This window comes from Heterodontus francisci, chromosome 4 (assembly GCF_036365525.1).
Source record: "Heterodontus francisci isolate sHetFra1 chromosome 4, sHetFra1.hap1, whole genome shotgun sequence".
In the NCBI taxonomy this organism is placed as follows: domain Eukaryota; kingdom Metazoa; phylum Chordata; class Chondrichthyes; order Heterodontiformes; family Heterodontidae; genus Heterodontus; species Heterodontus francisci.
The window spans coordinates 21544937-21563512 of record NC_090374.1 but is presented as its reverse complement, the minus strand read 5'-3'; the positions used below and the strand labels follow the sequence as shown (position 1 = coordinate 21563512).

General features: G+C 42.3%; 1 protein-coding gene across 2 annotated transcripts in view; it reads left to right on the top strand.

The window, feature by feature from the left end:
- Window positions 1-18576, top strand: part of sh3rf1 (SH3 domain containing ring finger 1) — a 202963-nt gene that overhangs the window by 169789 nt on the left and 14598 nt on the right. For both annotated transcript variants that reach the window (XM_068029266.1, XM_068029267.1), the window contains exons 7-10: window positions 8771-8895; window positions 10081-10251; window positions 13225-13502; window positions 14890-15236. In XM_068029266.1, coding sequence (XP_067885367.1) covers window positions 8771-8895; window positions 10081-10251; window positions 13225-13502; window positions 14890-15236 — 921 coding nt within the window. The remainder of the gene's footprint in view (window positions 1-8770; window positions 8896-10080; window positions 10252-13224; window positions 13503-14889; window positions 15237-18576) is intronic.

Genomic DNA, 18576 nt, shown 5'->3' with positions numbered 1-18576 from the left:
CCTGACAGGATGGTGGAAGCAGATTCAATAGGAACTTTCAAGTGAGAATTGGATACATTTTTGAAAGGAAAAAAAGTTACAAGGCTATGGGGAAAGAGCAGGGGTGTGCTATGAATTGGATACCTCTACCAAAGAGGCATGATGGGCCAAATGGCCCATCTGAATGCTGTATCATTCTATGATTCCATTATAAAGCTACAAGTGACTATCAGCATTTTATATTTAATAAATAGATAAATCAAGTTCAAGAGTTACATGCTTTTGAACTTATACAAAACTTCAAGTAGGCCAGTTAAAGTACTGTGTGCCATTTTCGCCACCCAATTACAGACAAGATATTGAAACCATGTACACTCGCCAGAGTAATATCCGGGATGGCAAACTATAGCTAAGAGGACGTAACATGTCTCTTGTCAATTTGTGTGTAGTTCGTGCACACCAATAAGGCTGCACTGCGTTTCTTGATACCATAGGTGAGCTCTGAAAGTCTTAAGTAATCTAGTCAGGCTGCATAGAATATTATCGTTGAACACCACTTCCTTGTTTGATGCCTCTTGTGAAGAGTTCAACACTGTATCATGGAAGTGTTTTTTTTCCTCTGTTTAAAAACTAAAAAGGGTGTGTGTGCCTTTAAGACTGAGAGCAGTTTTTAATATTCTCAGGGAACAGTGTATGAGCTGCAAGCCTGTTTCCTAAGCAACAGCAAGAGAGAGAGGTCACATGCCGCATTCTATCAGTTTGACTGTGTGTAAAGACTGGCTAGAACCAATTTGAACTGGCATACCAGCGAAGCGTGCTCTCTTTGAAGGAAGGAAGTAAGGATTTGTCTGTCTCAGCAAAAATCTACATTGGCTTACAGGCTGTGTTTTGCCTTGTTTTGACCGAGGCGGGAGTAGTGCATTGTCAATTCAGTCCCAGTACTCTGCAGGTCACAGTATATTAGTAAAGTTTTCACACCTAACTGGAAATCAGCCAAACACTTTATTAACCTCTGGAATAAAACAGACCAAACCACTTATCTGTAGACAACAACAAATTAACTATTTATTAATGAACTAAATCTTAAACACTGTTAATATAACTTTATGTCCAAAAACCTTCTAACTTATTTAACCTAAGCCTCCCCATGCACACATACACTCAAAAATCAATGGTTAACCGGTTTAAAACATAGTGTTTCTTAGGAATAAAATAAGTAGCTGGGTTGTAAGTCCTGGTGAGTTACATTCCTGGTTGGTGAGGTGTCCCAGATTAGAACAACCAGATGCCACTTGAAGTCTCCAGGTGAATTCGAAGAAACAGTCTTTTAATAGGCATTCGAAGCACTTCGGTTGCAGCAGGCATCACACAGTTCTTTTAACAAGGAGTATACCCACAGGTCTATTTGGATTCTAAAACTGGTAGCTTTTCAGTCGAAACTTTACTGAGAATTCCAGCAAACACAAACGAACGACAAGAGTCCCTCTTGAAGGCAAATGTCCTTTTTTCCCAGGGTTTTTTTCCTCTCCTTAGGCAATACTGACCCTGAAGATAAATGTAGGTTTTCCTGCTAAGAGAAATAGACAGCTTCTTCCTTTCGAACTTGCATGGCTGGACTCTAGTTCAAACTGGTTGAAACCAGTCTTTATCCACAGTTAAAAGTTACAGTACAACATGTGACCTCTCTCTCCTGCTGTGGCCTAGGAAACAGGTGCAGCTGCTGGCATGCTGTGCTCAGTCTTAAAGGCACACTGTTTTAAACAGAGGAGAAAAAAACAGTTCTGTCACAGTCTAAAGAGGAAACGACCCCTGGAAAGGCAAATCTGCATTATTGGAGTTAGCAAATTCCCTTTACTCCCATCTCTAAAAAGTCTCTACCTCAGGAGTGACTTTCTGTTGCCTTTCATGTTTCTGGGAGTTCTGGAAACTCAGTAAAGTTTCTACTGCTAGACTGCTAATTCAAAAATCTAAATAAATCTGTTTTTATAATCCTTGTTGAAAGATCTGTTTGACGCCTACTGCAGCCTAAGTACCGTGAACACCTATCCATTACAGATTGTTCATCAAACTCACCTGGAGACTTTGAGTGGCATCTGACTATTCGACCCTGGGACACCTCACCAACCCGGGAACATAACCCACCAAGACTTACTACCCAGTTGTTTTATTGTTCCTAAGAAACAGCTGTAATTTAAAACATCATTTTAGAATCAGTTAGCTGTTGATTTTTGTATGTATGTGTGTGTGCATGAGGGTTAGGAGGAATAAGAAGTTATAAAGTCTTTTCAGACGTAGATTTATCTCAGTATGTTTTCAGATTTAATTTATTAATAATTAATTTGTTATTGTTTAAAGATATCTGATTTGGTGTGTTTTTGTTCTGCGGTTTAATAAAGTGTTTAATTTGGCTAATTTCCGGTCGGTGGGAAACTTTAATAATATGCTGTGACCTGTGGTGTAATGGAATGAATTGACAGTGCATTACTCCTACCTCGGTCACAACAACTGGCACTGAGAAAAGTTGATGCCAAAAGATACAGAATATTGTCAGCACTGGGTGCCGCCGAGTTCTGTGTAAGAACAAGGCAAATTACAACTGATCCTTCAATAAAGTGACTATTTATCCAGTTACATGGGATTTCTCTCTTACAGGGGCTCGTCAGTTTGGAGATTCTAGCAACCTCTCAGTTCACATATCCTTCTACTGTTTAGGACATTACTGTCACGGGACCCTTCCTTAAGGATAGTCCCATGGGAGGGAGGGTAGGAAGTTCAAATACAGTGAAGAATTGTCTGAGGGCACATTGTTAGACACAGAAGTGTTTAGAGTGCGTGTCATCCAAAGTCTTGATGTCGTGGCCCGAGGGCTCCCAAATTCTGGAATAGTCCTTTTCTTCCAGATCTTCAATTTTAATTTTTATATGTGGAATTTCTCATGATGAAATCACCACAAACAACAGAAAGAGAGAACTCCCATTTGTGTGGTGGCTTTCACAAAATCAGGACGCTCCAAAGTGTGTTACAGCCAACGAGGTACTTTTGAAATGTAGTCACTGTTGTAATTTAGGAAACCTGGCAACCAATTTGCGCACAGCAAGCTCCCACAAACAGCGATGTGATAATAACCAGGTAATCTGTTTTAGTAATTTTAGTTGATTGAGGGATATATATATTGCCCAGGACCCAGGAAAGAACTCCCCTGCTGTTCTTCAAAATAGTGTCATGGAATCTTTTACCTGAGAGGGCAGACAGGGCCTCGGTTTAATGTCTCATTTGAAAGTTGACTCCTCCAATAGTGCAACCCTCCCTCAGTAATGTAGTTAAATCCCAAAGCTCTGTGCTAACGAGCACAAATGATAGACTTCTAATCCTAAAAAGGACAAACTTACAGACCTACTGAGCTCGGCGAACTCCTTGTACAACTGAACTATAGTATCTCTAATGTCCCTTTACAGGAATGGATGTAGATCCAACAGAAGCCATCTTTGTAATTACCAATAATCAACAATATGTGTTAGGGCGGCGCAGTGGTTAGCCCCGCAGCTCCAGCGACCCGGGTTCAATTCTGGGTACTGCCTGTGTCTGCGTGGGTTTCCTCCGGGTGCTCCGGTTTCATCCCACATACCAAAGACTTGCAGGTTGATAGGTTAATTGACCATTATAAATTGCCAATAGTATAGGTAGGTGGTAGGGAAATATAGGGACAGGTGGGGATGTGGTAGGAATATGGAATTAGTGTAGGATTAGTATAAATGGGTGGTTGATGGTCGGCACAGACTCGGTGGGCCGAAGGGCCTGTTTCAGTGCTGTATCTCTAAACTAAAAACCTGGAATTATTGAGACCACTTATACTGAACCTGTTCAGCTAGGGGTTCTCAGCCCATGCAATCCCCCTCTTATCCCCGTTATTCTCCATTTCACGACTGCCCTAGGGTTTTGACTCCAGATCTCACTTGGTGGTCAGAGGAAGACAGTGCACTACAGAGAAATCCTCTTGACAGCCTTCCCAGCGATGGATTGTAGTAATTGACATGTCCCTAATGAGGTGGTTTGCCTATTTGCAAGACAAGCATGCTTAAAACAAATTAACAATGCAGGAGTCTGCTGGACAAATCAGTTGATTGGATCTACAGGCATCGTGGCTACTTTCAGACCATAGTATAAGGGCAATGTGGGTGGTCAGATAGCGAACAGTATTAAAGAAAGGCTAACACGCCCTATTTGAATTTTTTCAGGTAAATTTTACTGGATACGCAAGGTTTTTGGATGCCTGTCTCATCAGATTTATGTGTCAGTTAACCTGGTGCTGTATAATTTCTGTCACTGTGAAGTTATGCAATTACGTACAGCTGATTCTGTCTTCTGGAAATGCGGACAGGAATTCTACTGAGAGCATGTTAATATCTGCAGCAGTGCTCCCTGCCCCCAAAAAAGGGTCAGAGAAAATAAACTGTTTGCTTTGAATATAAAACACAGCTTTATACTTCGCTGGCATAAGAATAGAGAGGAATTACTCTTGTTCTTGAGTTGGTTTTGATCACCTGCGGGGGTTGGAGTGAAATTTTCCTGTGTATGTTTTGTCCTGTTGCCTCTCCCAGGAGAGTAAAATGGCTGTGGGGCATTGTAGGGGCGGAGGGGAAGAAGTGTTTAATTGTGATGCTCCGACCATCATAGTGTGGGACAGGCTCACTGGATCCAGCTGGTCTTTTCCTGCCTGTTAATCTTGTATGTTTTTATTTATTTTTTATTTCGAGATACAGCACTGAAACAGGCCCTTCAGCCCACCGAGTCTGTGCCGACAAACAACCACCCATTTATACTAATCCTACATTAATCCCATATTCTCTACCACATCCCCACCATTCTCCTACCACCTACCTACACTAGGGGCAAGTTACAATGGCCAATTTACCTATCAGCCTGCAAGTCTTCGTTTGTAATCTGAAGTTTTGTAATGTGCAAAAGTTACAGTTGACACATTACGTGCCTTGCCTGGTGCCTCCTACAAGGTAATCTGGTGGCATACGTGCACACGTTTCTATTACTGTGTCAGGTTTCCCAGGAGTGTCAGTATACAGAGCTGGAGAGGGAAATCTGTTGTCAATCAGCAAGAGGTTATATTAATCAGCAACTATAACTGAACTGTTCTTATTAAAAGAGCATCATGTGGACAAAGTGACATTACAAAGGATTGTAACTATTCATGAGTCACTATTATTCAGGTCTGATTGCTAAAGATTACTGACCCTCATGATGGCACAACTTCAAAGGCTTCTGCACTTAAATAGAGGCATAGAAAGGGACAATGATAGGCCAGTCATTGTGATCTGTGTGTCGTGGCTTTCACTGAGCTGCACATCAAAGGCTGATGCCAGGTGGTGAATGGATAGATTTCATCCCAGTGTATTAGGTGTGGAGCATTAGAATTATGATGTGCATTAGGTTACAGTTTAAAGCTAAGTGTTTTGTTGTGTCAGGTTTCATTTTACGTTTACATTAACAACAGGGATAATCGAACAAATCTGAAATCTATGCAATGATGAACTTGACTGCAGGACTGTTGATAGTTACATGTGTCAGTGAATTGGCTTCAAGGTCCCACACTGCCCACTTCTATTTTGACAACCATTGACCTGTGCTAATGTTGCTATATATTACAATTATTAAATTACAATTTCAACACATTTAATTGACAGTTTAGTTACTGAACTAGTAATCCAGAAGCCTAGACAAATAATCCAGGGAACAAGAGGTCAAATCACACCATGGTAGTTTGAGAATAAGAATTCAGTATTTTTTTTTAAAGAAGCTGGTATTAGTAAAAGTGAATTATTGTTTTAAATAAAAACCCAACTGTCTCACTAATGTCCTTTAGGGAAGGAAATCTGCTGTACTTACCGTGTTTGACTTAACTGCGAGTCCAATTCACAACAATTTGCACATGTTATACCCTTGTTTAAAAAAGGGGAGAAGAATAAAACTAGCAACTATGGGCCACTAAGCCTAATGTTGGTGCTGGAGACAATAATCTGGGACAGAATTAATTGGTATTTAGGAATAAATGGGCTAATAAATTAAAGTCAGCATGAATTTGTTGAAGGCAAATCCAGTTTTACTAATTTCATTGAGTTCTTTGATGAAGTGACAGAGAAAGTTGATGACCTGCTCTCTGAAATTATTTAGCAAGCCTGCCATGGGTAACTAGAGATGAGCAATAAATACTGGCCTTGCCAGTGGCAGCCACATCCCAAGAATTCATTTCTTTAGAAAGTTCTTTCTAAATTTGCTTGAGGCTTGTGAATATTATACTTGTCGCCATGTATCCTGTGCTCATTGCTCAAGTTAATAGTTCATTTACTGTAGTTTCATCTGTGCCTTTCATTATGTTAAAGAACTTTGCCCCTACTTTTTTCTGAAGTGAAAATAAGTTTAGTCACTTGAGTCCCTCTTTATAACTTACTGTCTGAAAGACAGTCTGGTCACCCTTCTCTGAGCCCTTCATTTTATTTTTATTTATTTATTTGGAGTTAGAGCATTGAAACAGGCCCTTCGGCCCACCGAATCTGTGCCGACCATCAACCACCCGTTTATACTAATCCTACATTAATCCCATATTCCCTACCATATTCCCTCAATTCCCCTATCACCTACCTGCACTGGGGGCAATTTCCAATGGCCAATTTACCTATCAACCTGCAAGTCTTTGGCTGTGGGAGGAAACAGGAGCACCCGGCGGAAACCCACACGGTCACAGGGAGAACTTGAAAACTCCACACAGGCAGTACCCAGAATCAAATCCGGGTCACTGGAGCTGCGAGGCTGCGGTGCTAACCACTGAGCCACTGTGCCGTATGGATGCTTTTTTGATACAGGTGTCCAAAACGGCACAATACTCGAGAATTGAGATGTACAACGGCAATGTAACTTGTTCTGCTGCCGTTAATCTGCTGCATTCCAGATGCCTCGCAGTGTTCAATTTGCCTTTATTAGTATAAGATTCTCGCAGAGTATGATCAAGGATCACTGCTTTCATGTTGCACACATGTTGGCTGTTATCTGTTCCCATACACATTACTCTAAGGGTGGTGGGTTGCCTGGTGTTGGATTACTGAACTGTCAACTAGGAACTTCAGAGTCTGAGTCTTGGTTTAAGACATTGTGGCCAGACAGACAGTTAAAAGCAGCTAGATAGAGACTGTCCTGTTCTTATACTATTTAAGCATGCCACCTGATTATTGATCAAGAAGATGGCTGCTCTTGAGACTCCCATGGGTGGAATGAATGGAAAATATTTTATTCATTCTCTTACGCTTTCCACAGTCTGTAAGATGCAGGATGTTCATATTTTGACTGATCTAAAATTCAGCGATGTTGCACTCTTTAAAAATTTCATGTATTAGGAAGTTCAGCATAAGAATTTGTAGCTTTCAGCTAAAACACTTGCATTTGCTAAAAGCTTGACAGCGTTCAGGGTTTTAAACAGTGTTCTGACTGAAATAGGATGTGACCTAAATGATCAGTGTAGCGATGGTTCTCAGGCTCATTAAAATTGTATGTAATGCTCTTTTAGAGGAGAATGCGTCAAAGGATAGTTATTTTTAATCTTCTGCAATGGTTGAATGAGGGAGGGGGTGAATTTGTGGCACAATACCAGCCAATCTACCTCAACAACTTGATATTTCAGATTTGTGTTCGACAGTTTACCACATTATTCTGTTTTCTTTTTTAAACTTTTTGTATTAGTGTGTAACCTGCTTTTTAAAACTTTTTTCAACATCTTGCACTAAGAAAGCTTTCTGTTTGAAAACTGGGCTCATTTTATGACGGTGGCTGCATTTCACTTAGTTGTCAGAACATTCGGCATCCATGCCTTGCGCATGGAGCTGACCACATATTATCAACAATTGAAAAAGGACAAGAGAAAAACCAGGTGATCTATCTTGGCGTGACTTAAAACTTTCATTCATCATCCACCCCACTTCAACCCACTACAGCCACTCCCCCGTACCACCTCCACCTACCTGCAACAACCCAACAGCTCACAGCCTCCTGAAAGAGGCAACGAAAACCAGATCAATTAGGCCAATTTAGGAGTAACAACATATGAAGATGGCACAGATATAATGGTTCAAATGGCTGCCTCCTGTGCTGCAAATTTTCTATGTTTCAAAGAAGGACAGAAAAAGACCAAACAGCCTGTCCCATTATAACACAGCTGTAAAACTTGTGCACATCACCCCCATTCCTTTCTTCTCCACCCCCCACCACCTGCCCCTCCCCCAACACACACCACACAGAGTTACAGTCTCCCAAGAAAGGCAAAATAACAGAGATATCCTTTGGCTACTTTAGTAATAAAGCTACAAAGCAAGAAGAGGAAAGGACTCGTTGGTCCACAAATTGCGATTGCTACGCATCCAGTTGATGCCGGGCATTCTAGAAAAATGAAGGCTAACAGGCGACCTAATAAAGGTCTTCAAAATTATGAAAAGGATTTGATAGGATAGGTGTAGAAATGATGTTTTCACTTATGGGAAGTGCAAATCTAGGTGTCTTAAATATAGGATTGGCAGTAATAAATCCAATAAGGAATTCGGAAGAAAATTCTTTACCAGAGAGTGGTTAGACTGTGGAACCACGAAGAGGTATTCAAGAGAATAATATCTGGCTGCCCCTTGAACTCATATAGAGCATAAACACTGGCTATAGCAGTTGGGCCGGTTAATCTGTTTCTGTGTTGTATGTGCTGTGTCAGTATATATTCCTAACACCTTGCCTTGTGTTAATGCAGGAAAATCACCCACCACTACCGCCGCCACCTTCCTCAAATGTTGCAGTTGCCACCTCTACTTCGTGTGCTTCACGACCAACGTTGGGACCAGCAGACCATCCAAGGCCTCAAGTGCGACCAAATATGTAAGAAAGACAAATATATATATATCATATATAATAAATCCAATTTATTTGTAGGCTAGATTAAGTTAGAAAAGGGAGATTTTGAAATTTAATTTTTGTTCCTTCTCTTTTCCTCACCCTCTACCTATAGGGCTAATTTGCCTGAAGCAAGCTGCTGGTGACTGAAACTTGCTGCCAGTTGCTCCCATTCATGGGCAGCATGCTCCCTTATTTAAAAACCTATTTTAACATTTTTTGTGGTATTTGCAGGAGTCGCTTGTAATAAATAGAATTTGCAGGGTAGAAATGGGCCATTCGGCCCAACTAGACTATGTTAGCGTTTAGTTGAATGTCATTTACTGCACAGAAGGAGGCCATTCAGCCAATCGAGTCCATTCCAGCTCTTCACTAAGCTATTTAGTCAGTCCCACCTCCCTGCTCGATCCCCGTAGCCCTGTAGGTTTATTTCCTTCAAGTTGGCCATCCAATTTCCTTTTGAAGTCATTGATTGTCTCTACCTCCAGCACTCTTATGGACAGCGGTTCCAGGTTATTACTACCCGCTGCATTAAAAAAAAAAGTTCTCGCTAATATTCCCCTGGCATCTCCTGCATAGAACCTTCAATCTGTGTCCCCTAGTTCTTGTAACATTAGTTAATGGGAACTGTTTTTCCTTGTCTAAGTTATCTAAACATGTCATAATCTTATATCTACATGCTCCACTTGAGCCTCCTCTCATCCCTACTTCATTCCACTCTCATCTCACCTAATCTGGATATCCTTCTATTCCTTTCTCCCTCATGCACTTAACTGGCTTCCCCTGAAATGCGTCGATATTGTTTTCTTCAACCACTTTATGTGTAGCAAGGTCTACATTCTAACCACTGTGAAGATATTTCTTGTGAATTCCCTATTGGATTTATTAGTGACTGCCTCATGTTTATGGCTCTGGTTTCCTCCCACAGCCACAGACTTGCAGGTTGATAGGTAAATTGGCCATTGTAAATTGCCCCTAGTGTAGGTAGGTGGTAGGAGAATGGTGGGGATGTGGTAGGGAACATGGGGTTAATGTAGGATTAGTATAAATGGGTGGTTGTTGGTTGGCACAGACTCGGTGGGCCGAAGGGCCTGTTTCAGTGCTGTATCTCGAAATAAATAAATGAATAAATAAATAAATAAGTTTCTTACACATTGTCTGTGTCTGTAGGTATGTTGCTTTATATCCATACACTCCCCGCAAGGAGGATGAACTGGAGTTGCGAAAGGGGGAGATATTTCTTGTGCTTGAGCGTTGTCAAGATGGGTGGTTCAAGGGAACATCTATGCACACAGGCAAAATTGGTGTTTTTCCTGGGAATTACATGGCTCCTGTAACAAGGTCAGTAAATTAATTGTGTGATAAAGAACCTAGTTCAAAGCATTAAATTGCACCACTGTAGTGTAGTGGTCTGCTAATCTAGAGACCGTCATTTCAAATCCCACTGGTTTGAATTCAGTTTAATGAATTGAAATTGGGAAATAAAAAGCTGGTATCAGTAAAAGTGACCATGATGAGGTTGTCAAGTTGTCACTAAAACTCATCTGATTCACCAATGTTCTTGAGAGAAGTAAAGTTGCTCTCCTAACGTGGCTTGGCCCAGCTGTCTGTGGTTCCCGTCCCACACCAATGTGCTTGACTCTTAACTGCTTTCCGAATTGGCATGGTTGTCTCAAAAAAAGCAGTGCAAAGAATAACAAGACCACACAGACTGAAGAAGGCACGCCAGCATCTTCTAACGTCAGCATCCCAAAAAGGAAATATTAAATAAAACTGGCAAATCTCCTGTGCCGTAGCACACGGTGAATTAGAGGATGCACCTCTTTGATATAATAGGGCTGTCACTTCAACAACTTTATTTTATAGATGTGTGTGTATATATATATGCGCACATACACACAATTTATACTGCGTCTTTAACATAATAAAGCATCTCAAGGCGTTTATCAACCAAGTGTGATGGAGCAAAGTATTACAAGTAGTACGTCTGACACTGTCAAGAAACATACGCTATATCCAAAACTTTAGCCTGTTACTGGTTAGTCTCTACATTTTACATCATGCATTGTGTCCTTTTTTTAATACTTGCATTTTATATTACTTGTAGCTAATTTTAAAAACTTATCGCCAAAGTGTAGCTTTGGCTGTAGCATCAGAGTTGTTCTGCAGTACAGACTGAGGAGCTGGGAGATGCAGTACTAGGCACTAAAGCGTCAGCACTGGCAGGAGGATGTGATTGCAATATAACATGTTTATGTTAGCTGTTTCCATTTTAAATGTGGATGTCGCAATTTATCATGGAAAAAGTTGTCAACCAGAAATTAGGTTTTGTGGATTGAAAGTGTGTGCAGCCTTAAGATTTTTTCTGAATCTTAGATGGATTATTACACAGAATTTTAAGATTAATGTCATTATTAAAATGTAACCTGAACTCGTAGCACCCTTGCTTTAACTGCCATTTTCTTAAAGCAGAATTTTTAAAGAAGCTGTTAAATTGATGAGCAGTTTCTGCTGAAAATTTTTAGTTTCGGCTTCAAATTATACCCTTGTGCTGAAAATAACCTTTGTAAAATAATTTTCTTTGACTCGATGCGATTAAGTTCATTGAACGTGTGTTAGCGTGCCCGAAAACTATGATTTTAAAATTCTCATTCTTGTGTTCAAATCACTCTTCTCCTCCAACCCTAAAACGTTCTGAAAACTCTGTGTTCCTCCAATTCTAACCTCTTGTGCCGCAACTTCCTTCACCCCACCATAGGTGGTCGTACCTTCAGTGTTTAGGCTTTATGCTCTAGAATTCCCTCACTAAACCTCTCTCTACACCGTTAAGACACTTCTTATAGCCTGCCTCCTTAAGTAAGCTTTCAGTCACCAGTCCTAATATCATCTTATGCCTGGTATCTTTCTTTTTGTCAGTTTATGCTCTTATGAAGTACCTTGGGATATTTACCTATGTTGAAGACGTTATATAAGTACAAATTGTTTTAGTATGTGCACGTTAAAGAAAGCATCCCACAAACCTGACCTATTCAGAATTGGATTAGCAAGCAAGTTGTTTAGGAATATAATCAAAACTTGCCATTATGTGGGACTACAATTAAGGGATGGAGTCAGTGGCATGGAGAAGAGGATCTTAATCCTTTGTAATGATTTAAAGGTTTCACTCCAGGTGTTTGTGTGTCAGCCTAAAGTCCGTATTGGACCATGTATCCTGATAGCAAATCCTTGGCACATTTTCTTACAAATCCATGAGAGTATCAATCTGTGTGAGGTTGTCTGCCTTAACATATTCCTACGTTGGGAGGCTTTAGTTCTTTCCAATCGCTATTTCTTGCTTTTTGGGAAACTGTTCCTAAACTCTGTTACCTTGCTATAATTGATCCTTTTTCAGGAGCCTTAAAAACTGTGCATTTGAAGCATCTCCCTTAATTTTTCTGTCATCTTGGCATCCTTCTCTTCTGTCCCTACCCTGTCCTCTTAATACTGGAGGGATGCTTTACATAAATACAGATGGTTGTTTAGCCATATCTTCTAGTGTGATGGAGATATCTGGAAATGAAGGGGTGCTTATTTAACTGAAGAGATTATTGCTCAGGATTAGCTAGTTCAACAGGCATAAAACAGCATGTCCTGATGTGTCCATGGACAGCTTGCTTAACAAAGCCAGTCTGCTGGTGGGTAGACAAGTGGAGCTGCAGCCTGCTCAGTAAGGCCCCTTGTGGTCCTGGCAGGGTAATAGCAGTGGTACAGTGCTCGATTTTCTTTTTAATGGCGGATTAGCTAAGAACCACTTAGCTAATTAAATAATACAAGTCCATTTTAAATTAATCCAGCCCCAATTATCGGCCCAGTGGCGCAGTGGTTAGCACCGCAGCCTCACAGCTCCAGCGACCCGGGTTCAATTCTGGGTACTGCCTGTGTGGAGTTTGCAAGTTCTCCCTATGTCTGCGTGGGTTTCCGCCGGGTGCTCCGGTTTCCTCCCACCGCCAAAGACTTGCAGGTTGATAGGTAAATTGGCCATTGTAAATTGTCCCTAGTGTAGGTAGGTGGTAGGAGAATGGTGGGGATGTGGTAGAGAATATGGGGTTAATATAGGATTAGTATAAATGGGTGGTTTTTGGTCGGCACAGAGTCGGTGGGCCGAAGGGCCTGTTTCAGTGTTGTATCTCTAAATAAAATAAATAAATAAACTATCACTGAGCTTGAGAAAGAACCCTTCAGAATTTTCAGTAGAATCCCCATGTGTGAAAAGGGCAACTTCATATTCAGTCTGCTATTTAAATCTTGCAATTTGCTATTTAAAATTCTTTGTAGGGCACCTTCTGCAACAGGGCAGTCGAAGTTGCCAGTGGCAGTGACAGCACAGGTCGGGCGCGGAGTGACCACGGTTGTGCCTTTGCCAGTGGTGACACCTCAGCCCAAAGCTCCTGGGAATGGCCTGGACTTCAGCAGACCAATTAGTCCGACACCACAACTCCCCACTGCAGTGATATCAGCGGCACACGTGCAGGCTACCAATCCACAGGCAAAGGTGCTGATGCACATGACGGGTCAGATGACGGTCAACCAGGCTCGCAACGCTGTTCGGACAGGTGAGTTCAGATTGGCATTGATTGTGCCGTTAGTCAATTAATGTGTTGGTCAACCTGCTGATCCCTTTGGGATGGGTAGCAAGGCAGGAGCCAACATGTCTCACTTTCCTTCCTCGTGTTGATCGCCTACTCTTGTTCTGAATTTATAATCTTCCAGAGTAGCGCCATCTACTTTTCTGCCGAAATACACCCCCCCTCTTGTTGGATTGATCCTTGGAGCCTTTCCCAGTCTAGGTTCCATGATCTGCTAACCTGGTCTCCACCTCCCCTGCCCAGCACTTGGCCTGATTGGTTTCCAATGATCCTGAGCATGGTCCGTGTTCAGACTTTTATAATGGCATCTCGTCTTAGTTTTTAATCTTTCTAAGCTCCTGCAATTGGTTCAATTTTTCTGTAGTAGGTTGACTCCTACAAGCTGAGGGATTTAGTAAGGAATGGGAGTAGGCTGTTCAACCCCTCGAGCTTCTTCCGTTTTTCAGTTGGATGAGGGCTGATCTCTAACTTAACTCCATCTCCCCATCTTACTCCATATCCCTTGATACCCTTAACTAACAAAAACCTTATAGATCTCAGTTTTTAAATGTTCAATTGATGACCAGCCTAAACAGATTTTTGTTGGTGAGTTCCTGATTTCCACGATCTTTTGTGTGAAGAAGTGCTTTCTGATATCATCCCTGAACATACTAGCTCTAATTTTAATGTTATGCTTCCTTGTTCTGACCTCCCTCACCAAAGAGAATAGTTTCTATTTACCCCATCGTTTTCTTTGTCATTGCTGTTCTGATAGTTTGATAGTGACCTCTGAACTTTCCTCGAGTTGTGTTTTTGCTTGGGGCTTTTATTATTGAATTTTGTAATATTACACTACAGCAGGAGACCATTCAGTCCATTCCCCCTTTCTGAAGGGGTAACTAATTTGTCTCACCCTCTGCACTCACCCCATAGCCCTGCAAATTTTTCCTTTTTGAATATTTATTCAGTTCTCTCTTGAATGTGCTTGCACCACCCTTTCAGGTAGCGCATTCCAGATTATCATAACTCACTGCATAAGGAACAAAAAACTCATTCTCTCCCTGGCATTTTTTGCTACTTGCCTTCAATCTGTGTCCAATCTGTGTACTCACCTTCCTACAAGTGAAAACAGTTTGTCCTTATTTATTCTATCAAAACCCTTCATAATTTTGAGCACATCTTTTAAATCTTCCCTTAACCTTCCTATCTCTAAGAATGACAAACCCAGTTTCTCCAGTCTCTCCACATGAGTCCTTCTTCTGGTTCTATTCTAATATACCTTTTTTTTTTTAACTATAATTTTACCTCGCATTTTCCATCTATTGTTTTGTAATTCAGTAATATTAAAATAACAAATTCTCTTTATTCCCAACAGCTGCTGCCCAGGGCCAGGAGAGACCGACGGCAGCAGTGACTCCAATACAAGCCCACAACCCAGCTTCCCCCATCCCTACAACGACAGTAGCTCCTCAGCAAGTCGCTTCTTTGCAGCATCCGCAGCAGGCCGTCGCCCCTTTCACCATTGTTGCTGCTCCCACGGTAGCCAGGCCAGGTGTTGCTCTAACCTCTGCTGCTGCTGCCATAACCCCTCCGAACATCAGTGCCACGTCTCTGGAGGGGGAGCAGTCGGGCCTGGCAGCCTGCGTTGTCCCGACTGTCCCTGCCACCACACCTACGACAGCCTCAGCTGCTAGTAAATTTGAGAAGGAGAGCAGAGAAAAGGTGAGAGGTAGTTTTCCTTTTTTTAATCTGTTAGAGAAGTGGCTCTGTGAGTAGAGCACAACTATGAGTCAAAAGGTTGTGGATTCAAACTCCACTCTGGATACTTGAATACAGAAATCAAGGCTGACACTTCAGTGCAAGACTGAGGGAGTGCTGCGCTGTCGGAGGTGCCATCTGTCGGATGAGGTGTTAAACTGACGCCATTCTTTCCTCACACATGAATGTAAAAGATCCCACAACAGTATTGAAAGAAGAGCAGCGGAGTTCTCCCTGGTGTTCTGGCTAATATTTAAACTTTCAACCAACTTTCTGGAAAAATATACATTATTTGGTCATTATCACTTTGCTGTTTGTAGGAGCTTGCTCTGTGCAAATTGGCAGTGTTTCCTATATCACAACAGTGATTACACTTCAAAAATATTTCATTGGCTGTAAAGTGCTTTCCGATGTTTTAAGGTTGTGAAAGGTCTTGTATAAATGCAAGTCTTTCTTTAAATGTAGTACTATTTGATACAGTTGCAAAGCTGAAGCACAGCTCCCTTCCAAAGAATTCAGATGAAAGCATATCCTCTGAAGCATTGGTAAATTAGGAGCAAAAGCAGGCAATGGAAATCTGAAATAAAAACAGAAAATGCTGGAAATACTCAGCAGGTCCAGCAGCATCTGTGGAGAGAGAAGCAGTGTTAACGTTTCAGGTCAGTGACCCTTCTTCAGAAAGGTTTTAAGCAAGTAAAGCGGGGTGGGGGTGGGGGGGGGGGGCGGTAGAGCAAGAGATAACAAAGGAGAAGGTGTTGATAGGACAAGGTCACAGAGAATAACTGACCAGAAGGTCATGGAACAAAGGCAAAAGGTATGTTAATGGTGTGCTGAAAGACAAAGTGTTAGTACAGAGAGGGTGTGAATTGACTGTAAAGCACTCCAAGCACAACATTAAATTTTTTTAAAGAAAAACAGAAACAGTGGGTAGGCACAGTAGAAACAAACTAACCAAAATAAAAAAACTAAAATAAAATAACTAAATAAAGGAAAAAATAACTAAACATAAAAAGTGGGGGCCCTGAAATTATTGAATTCAGTGTTCAGTCCGGCAGGCTGTAGCATGCCTAATTGGTAAGTGAGATGCTGTTCCTCGAGCTTGCGTTGATGTTCGCTCGAACACTGCAGAAATCCCAGGACAGAGATGTGAGCATGAGAGTACGGGGGGGATGTTGAAATGGCCAGCAACCGGAAGCTCGGGGTCATGCTTACGGACTGAGCGGAGGTGTTCTGCAGAGCGGTCACCCAATCTGCGGTTGGTCTTCCCAGTGTAGAGGAGATCACATTGTGAGCAGCGAATACAATATACTACATTGAAAGAAGTACAAGTAAATCCCTGCACCACCTGAAAGGAGTGTTTGGGGCCTTGAATAGTGAGGAGAGAGGAGGTAAATGGGCAGGTATTACACCTCCTGCGATTGCAGGGGAAGGTGCCGTGGGAAGGGGACGAGGTGGTGGGGGTAATGGAGGAGTGGACCAGGGATTCGAAGAGGGAACGATCCCTTTGGAATGCTGCAAGGGGAAGATGCATTTGGTAGTGGCATCCCGCTGGATGTGGCGGAAATGGCAGAGGATGATCCTTTGGATCGAGAGGCTGATGGGGTGGAAAGTGAGGACAAGGGAAACCGTGTCGCGGTTCTGGGAGGGAGGGGAAGGGATGAGGGTAGAGGTGCGGGAAGTGGGCCGGACACGGTTGAGGGCCCTGACAACAACAGTGGGGTGGGGGGGTGGGGGAATCCTTGGTTGAGGAAAAAGGAAGACATATGAGAAGCACTGTCGTGCAAGGTAACATCATCAGAACAGATGCGGCAGAGACGGAGAAACTGGGAGAATGGAATGGAGTTTTTACAAGAGGCAGGGTGTGAAGAAGTGTAGTCGAGGTAGCTGTGGGAGTCGGTGAGCTTATAATGAATATTAGTAGACAGCCTATTCCTGGAGATGGAGACAGAGAAGTCGAGGAAGGGAAGGGGAAGGGAAGGTCACGGAGCAAAGGCAAACGGTATGTTAATGGTGTGCTGAAAAACAAAGCGTTAGTACAGAGAGGGTGTGAATTGGCTGTCAAGCACAAAGCACTCCAAGCACAAACATTAAAAAAAATTTTAAAAAACAGAAACAGTGGGTCGGCACAGTAGAAACAAACTAACCAAACTAAAAAAACTAAAATAAAATAACCAAATAAAAAAGTAAAAAAAAAACTATACATAAAAAGGGGGGGCCCGTCATGCTCTGAAATGATTGAATTCCCTGTTCAGTCCGGCAGGCTGTAGCGTGCCTAGTCGGTAGATAAGATGCTGTTTCTCCAGCTTGCGTTGATGTTCGCTGGAACACTGCAGCAATCCCAGGACAGAGATGTGAGCATGAGAGCGGGGTGGGGGGTTGGGTGGGGGGGGAGGGGGTGGTGGGTGTTGGGTGTTGAAATAGCTCGGGATCATTCTTTCGGACTGAGTGGAGGTGTTCCGCAAAGCGGTCACCCAATCTGCGTTTGGTCGCCCCAATGTTTCAGGCCAATGGCGTTTTATCAGAATTGAATGATGTTGGAGACTAATAGCTTTTAAGCAAGTGCAGAGCGAGGGGAAAAAAAGAAAATGCCAGGAAAGAAGAAAAAGGGAAGGTCTTTGATAGAGTGGTGGGCAGGAAAGATTAAATGATAGAAGGGATGATGGTGCAAGGCAAGAGGGGATCTTAATGGGGCAAGTGAAGAAACAAAAGATTGGTCCAGAAGAGGTGCAAATAGCGAAAATGAAGCAGCAGAGGGGGAGAGGAAGCATGGAAAATTAGGCAAGCAGGAGAAAACTGTTGTGGCCTGGGAATGTGGTGAAGAGAGGTGCGTCGACCCCAGGGGTGCAGACCACCCTTCTGGTCATGTTCTTGGATACCTGGTCTGAGAGTGCCTCTCTGCCACATTCCCGGGCTACGACAGCCTTCTCCTCCTTGCCACATTTTCCATGCTTCCCGCCCCTCTGCTACTTTGCTTTTGCCATTTCAGGGAATAATTTGTTATCCCATCTACTTCTCACACTGATCATTATCAGTTGATCAGAAGGAAAGCAGTTTTCCATGAGATGTTTTATTTGACGAGGTGAGCCCATTAATTGCAACAAAAAAGACAGTTACCAGTAAAGTTAAATTGGCATGGTGATAGAAAACATATTGTTCTCATAACTATTACCAAATTGTGAAAACTGAACGTGCTGATTGATTACTGAGAGTGGTGCGGCACTTAACCTACAGTAGTCTTGACCCAGCGGACAGCACTGTTCGTGTTGGAAGCAACAGCATGATTTCTCTTGCTGTTAAGCACATA